Genomic DNA, 6,113 nt, shown 5'->3' with positions numbered 1-6,113 from the left:
AGAAGGAGGAACCTTGCCTGCTCCGTAAGACGATCAGAGGTCATGAATAATGGAGAGAAACGGTACCTCTGAGTCCCGGCAGCTTGGCTGACCTGGGGCCCTCACCTCCTCAGGAAGGTCCCAGGCCCAGGGACATGGTTCATGGCCCTTGAAGCCTGTGAGGCTGGGGGCAGTCTCCCTTGGGGGAGACCACCATCTGCCTTCGGGGGGGATCTGGAGCGGTTCCAGGGGGCGCCCTTGCTGGGAGGCCTGGGGAGAAACTGATGCCAAGGGCTCGATGTCACCTGATTCTCCATGAAGCGTGGAGAGGGGGCTGGGAGGACGAACAGCCTGCTCTCAGTCCCCATGAATAAGTGATGAGTCCCAAGGAGAACCCCGGGGCAGGTGCAGGAGGAGGTGGCCAGCCAGAGGTGGCACAGAAAGGGGCCAGGGACAGGAAGGGCAGAGAGAAGGCACGGAGGTCCAGCTCAGAGGCCAAAGAAACCAGGGGAACAGGAACAGCATTGCGGGCAGGGGGACCCAAGCGTGGGCTCGGGCCCTGCCAGACGTGGGCACGGGAGCTCAGTGGGAGAGGGTTGCGGGTCCAAGGAGGTGCAGGGAGGTGGGCACAGTGAGCTAGCGAGTGCCAGAAAAGAGCAGGCGGCAAAATGATGCCCCAAAAGAAAAAGAGGAGAAAGAAAGACATTGACTTCATCGCCCTGTACGAGGAGGAGCTGAGGACCTACGACTCGGAGGGCGACGAGGAGGAGCTGGAGCACGAGTACTACAAGGCCAGAGGTGCGGGGCCCCTGGCGGGGGGTGAGGCAGGCATGGGGTGCATGGGAGCTTGGCTGAGCTTTGTGGAACTGGAGGTTCCAGACCGGCCCCTTTCTCAGGGATTATCCTGTTGCACCTATGCTGCAGCCCTTGGCGTAGATGAGGCAGGCCCTACACTGGCCCCACCGCCCGAGAGGACAGGCGACCTGCCCTCCGTCACAGCCTCAGTGGCACAGAATACACTAGAACCACAGTGCCCAGCTGTCCAGGTCATACACATCCCCAGAGCCATGTTCCAGCTTGGTCTCTGCAGTATGGCCTGCTTTAGGCAGAACCTGATCTGACCAGGCTGGGAAGGGGTGTTGCGGGAGGAGGCTGACCCCTCATCGCATGCCCAGCGGGCATTGGGAGCTTCTGCCACTGTGGTCAATGGAGTTAGGGTCTTCAGGCTTTTTCAAAGAGAAGCTATATGGAGAAGGCAGTGTCTCTGGACCCCGGAGCCTGTTCTTTCCATCTCCTGGGGTGCATGGGAGCTGCTTTGAAATGCTCCACCTTCCTGCCAGATAAACCAGAGAAGGTGCATGTGTCCTCTCTCAGTCAGGACCCATGAGAAGAGCATGACTCATACCAGAATCTGAGCTCCAAAGGGCCCTCAGAGCCCATCCTGTGCAAGCTTCCAGCCCCGGCACCCTCCTCTCTCCTACCTCCCAGACAGGGCTTGCCCAGAGCATGTTGGGATACGATTTCCCAAGGCAGCCTCCTTGGAAATGTAGTTGATGAGGAGGAGGATATTGATGCTGAAATGACAACAATGGAGATGGTGGTGGTGGTGACGATAATGATGTGATAGTGGTGAGGATGTGATGACAGTGATGGTGATGATGGTGGTGGTGGTGAAGGTGATTGTGACGATGATAAGTCTACTACCCATGAAATGCATGTCTTTCATCCAGCCGCAGAGTGTGCAAGATCAGTTCCCAGAAGTGGCAATGCTAAGTCAATGAATATGACCATTGAAAACTTTGTTTTATTTTACTTAACCCTTACCATAATCTTTCAAGGAAGAAGTTATCCCTATTTCAGAGATGAGGAAATTGAGGCTTTAGTAAGAAATCTGGTTGAAACCACATAGCCAGTAATAGTAGATTTACTGGGATTTAAATACTGGTCCACTTAGTTCCATAGTTCACATTTCATTGTTTGTTTCATTCATTTAGTTGCTCATTCATTCATCCAGGCAGTTACTTGTTGAGCATCTCCCACTAATCAGGCTCTGTGCCAGGAGCAGCTCAATGTTGCTGCTGGCGGTTCTTTGTGGGGATGAGGGGACCTTATGGGTTGGGGTCTCCCCTTTGGAGTCAAACAGAATTTGTGTTTTCCACAATATATTTCTCTTCCATAAGATAGTTCGTCAGCTATCTAAATTTTTAATTAAAACTTTAAAATTGATAAATAATGTATATGCAGCACAAAACTCATAATGGTGCAATGTAAAAATTTTTACATATGTGTGTGCTTGTGTAAGCACCACTCAGAACAGGACCCAGAACACTTCCAACCTCTAGAAACTCCTTCACTCTCCTTCCCAGAGGCAACAGCTCTCCTGATTCTATCAGCATAGATTCGTCGTTTCTGTTCTTGAACTTCATATAAATGGAATCATGCAGTATACTTTTTGTGTGTGTCTAGTTTCTCTCTCACTCAACATTATATCTCAGAGATTTATCCTTGTTGTGACATGTTATATAGTTTGTTCCCTTTTTTGTCATTGTGTACGATTGCATTTTATAAATGCATCACCATTGACTTAAACATTCTATTGTTGATGGACTCTTGTTATTTCCAGTTTTCAGCTATTAAAAGCTGCTACAGATCTTATATACATCTTTGGATGGACACATGCACTAATTTCTCTTGGATAATTGGAAGTAGAATTACTGGGCCATGGGGTGGATATTATATTTCGCTCCCAAGGCTGGTAACAATTAAACCCTCACCAGCAATGTGTGAGAGTGCCAGTGGCTCCACATTCTTGCCAATACTTAGTACTGTCGGCCTCTTAATTTTAGCCATTCTAGTGGGTATACAGTAGCAGCTCATTGTAATTTTAATTTGCATTTCTCTGATGAGCAATATGCTGAGTCCTTTCCCATATGTTTACTGGCCATTTGGGTATCCTCTTTTATGACGTGTCTGTTTAAGTCTTTTGTCTATTTTCCAACTTTTTGAAATATATTTTACTTCATAATGAAGTGCATCTATTTTATTTATTTATTTTTTAAATGTTTATTTATTTTTGTTACAGGTGTTTCTCCTCCCCCCCCCCATTGACCCCTCCTCCCAACACTCCCCACCGCATTATTGTCTATGTCCTTGTTTACGCAGACATGCATATAAGTTCTATGGTTTATCTTTTCCCTCCCCCGCCATCCACATCTTCTGAGGTTTGTCAGTCTGCACCCTACTTCCATGTCTCTGGGTCTATTTTGTTCCTCAGCTTGTTTTGTTCATTATATTCCACAAATAAGTGAGATCATGTGATATTTGTCTTTCTCTGATTGGCTTGTTTTGTTTAGGATGATACTCTCCAGGTCCCTCCATGTCGTCTCAAAGGATAAGAGATCTTTCCTTCTTACAGCTGCATAGTATTCCATTGTGTATATGTACCACAGTTTTGGTTTTTTTTAATCCTCACCTGAGGACATTTTTTGCATTTATTTTCAGGTAGAGTGGGAGGGAGAGAGGGAGGAAGAGAGAGAGAGAAACATCAACATGAGAGAGACACCTCAAGTTGTTGCCACCTACATGATCCCAACTGGGGCCAGGGACAAACCACAACTGAAGTACGTGCCCTTAGTGGGAACCGAACCAGGACTCTGTGGTCCACGGGCCGATGCTCTAACCGCTGAGCCAAACCGGACAGGGCTGTACCACAGCTTTTTTATCCACTCATCTACTGATGGACACTTGGGCTGTTTCCAGATCTTAGCAATTGTAAATAGTGCTGCTATGAACATGGGGGTGCATATATTCTTTCTGATTGGTGTTTCAGGCTTCTTAGGGTATATTCCTAGAAGTGAGATCACTGGGTCAAATGGCAGTTTATTTTTAATTTTTTGAGGAAACACCATATAGATTTTCATAGTGGCTGTACCAGTCTGCATTCCCACCAGCAGTGTACTAGAGTCCCCTTTTCTCCACACCCTCGCCAACACTTGTCGTTTGGTGATTTATTGATGGCAGCCATTTTGGCAGGTGTAAGGTGATACCTCATATTTGTTTTAATTTGCATCTCTGTGATGATTAGTGACATTGAGCATTTTTTCATTGGCCATTTGCATGTCCTGTTTGGAGAGGTGTCTATTTAGGTCCTCTGCCCATTTTTAAATTGGGTTCTTTATCTTCTTTTTGTTGAGTTGTATAAGAACTCTATATATTTGGGAAATTAGTCCCTTTTCTGATGTATCATTGGCAATGATGCTCTCCCATAAAGCGGGTTCTCTTTCCATTATAATGCTTGTTTCTTTTGCTGTACAGAAGCTTTTTAGTTTGATGTAGTCTCACGTATTCATTTTTCCGTTGTTTTTCTTGCCTTAGGCATTGTATCAGTGAAAATTCTGCTGTGTATGGTGTCTGAAATTTTGTTGCCTATATTTTTTTCTAGGATTTTTATGGATTCACGAGTCACATTTAAGTCTTTTATCTATTTTGAGTTTATTCTTATGTATGGTGTAAGTTGGTGGTCTAGCTTCATTTTTTTACATGTAGCTGTCCAATTTTCCCAACACTATTTATTGAAGAGGCTGTCTTTACTCCACTGTATGCTCTTGCCATCTTTGTTGAATATTAATTGAGCATAATGACTTGGGTCAATTTCTGGGTTCTCTGTTTTGTTCCATTGATCTATAAGAAGTGCATCTATTTTAAATGGGCTATTTGATGAGCACATGTACAGTTGTACATGTATACATCTGTACAACCATTAGCACAATCTACATATAAAACATTTAAATTATCCCCCAAATGTCCTCATGCCCCTTCTCAGCCACTTCCTCTATTCCCAACCCCAGAAAATCATATTCTGCTTTTTGTTATAATAGATTATATTGGTCTTTTCCAGAGTTTCATATAAATGTCATAGAGTGTAGTGTTTTGTGTCTGACATTTTTGTTCAGCATAACATGCTTGAAATTCATCCATATTGCATTCATTGTGTCAGAAGTTCATTCCTTTTTATTGCTGAGTAGTATTTCATTGTATGGATATACCATCATTTGCTTATTCATTGACTGTTGATGGACATTTTGGTTGTTTCCAGTTTAGGGTTTATGAATAAAGCTGCTGTGAACATTTGTGTGCAGGTATTTGTGTAGACATTTTTTTTTCTTTCATTTTTTTGTTCAGATAGAGTGGGAGGGAGAGAGAGGAAGAGAGAGAGAGAAACATCAACGTGAAAGGAACACATTGAGTGGTTGCCACCCACACGACCCAACCAGGGCCGGGGACAAACTGCAACTAAGGTACATACCTTTAGCGGGAACTGAACTTGGGTCTCTCTGGACCTCAGGCCGATGCTCTAACCGCTGAGCCAAACCAGCGAGGGCTGTGTAGACATGTTTTAAGTTCTCTTGGGTAAATACCTAAAAGCAGAATATCTGGGTCACATGGTAAGTATATGTTTATGTTTTAAACAAATTATTGCCCATTAAAAAATCATGTGGTCCCCTTTTCTTCTAGATTCGTGTGAATTCTTTGTATCTTCTGAGTATAAGTCCTTTGTTGGCTATATTTCAAGTATCTTCTAGTCTGTGGCTTGCCTTTTTATTCTCATGATGGTCTTAATTTTAGTTAAGTTCAATTTATCAATTTTTTAATAGTGTACTATTTAAGAAATAGCTATGTACCCTTAAATCAACTATTGAGGTAATTTCTTCATCCATCTCCTATCCCTCCAGGCTCTCCTTTCTCCACACCAAGCATCTCCAGGCCCCTATAACTTCTCTCATGTAATTGATTCTAGAATTCTTACCATGCTGGTCATTTCTCCTGTGGGCACTTGGCTTGGAAATGCCCTTGTGTATATGTACGCCACGCGGGCAACCCTTCAGGTCCCAGAGTTGTCGCAGGGAGGGCTCCAGGACTTGTTTGCAGATCAGGATCCCCTGTGTAGTAGACTGTGAAGAATTAAGGCTCTGGTGATTACAAGAGAGTCACTCAAATGTACTGCTTCCTTTCTCCCCCTCGTGGTGTCTTGATGTGGACCTTTATTAGAACCTGGGGCATTAAAAGAAATGGCATCCACAGCAAACAGAACAAGCCTCAAGGGGACAAAGAGAGGAGACATCAGTGCCCCTGCC

At 44.6% G+C, this 6,113-nt stretch overlaps 1 protein-coding gene across 2 annotated transcripts in view; it reads left to right on the top strand.

The window, feature by feature from the left end:
- Positions 1-647: 647 nt before the first annotated feature.
- The window catches only part of LOXHD1 (lipoxygenase homology domains 1), a 149,073-nt gene continuing 143,607 nt past the window's right edge, over positions 648-6,113 (top strand). For both annotated transcript variants that reach the window (XM_036245260.1, XM_036245259.1), the window contains exon 1: positions 648-777. In XM_036245260.1, coding sequence (XP_036101153.1) covers positions 648-777 — 130 coding nt within the window. The remainder of the gene's footprint in view (positions 778-6,113) is intronic.

Source organism: Molossus molossus, unplaced genomic scaffold, assembly GCF_014108415.1.
Source record: "Molossus molossus isolate mMolMol1 unplaced genomic scaffold, mMolMol1.p scaffold_m16_p_6, whole genome shotgun sequence".
NCBI lineage: Eukaryota > Metazoa > Chordata > Mammalia > Chiroptera > Molossidae > Molossus > Molossus molossus.
Note: the sequence above shows the minus strand (reverse complement) of the source record. Positions and strands in the feature narration are given on the sequence as shown.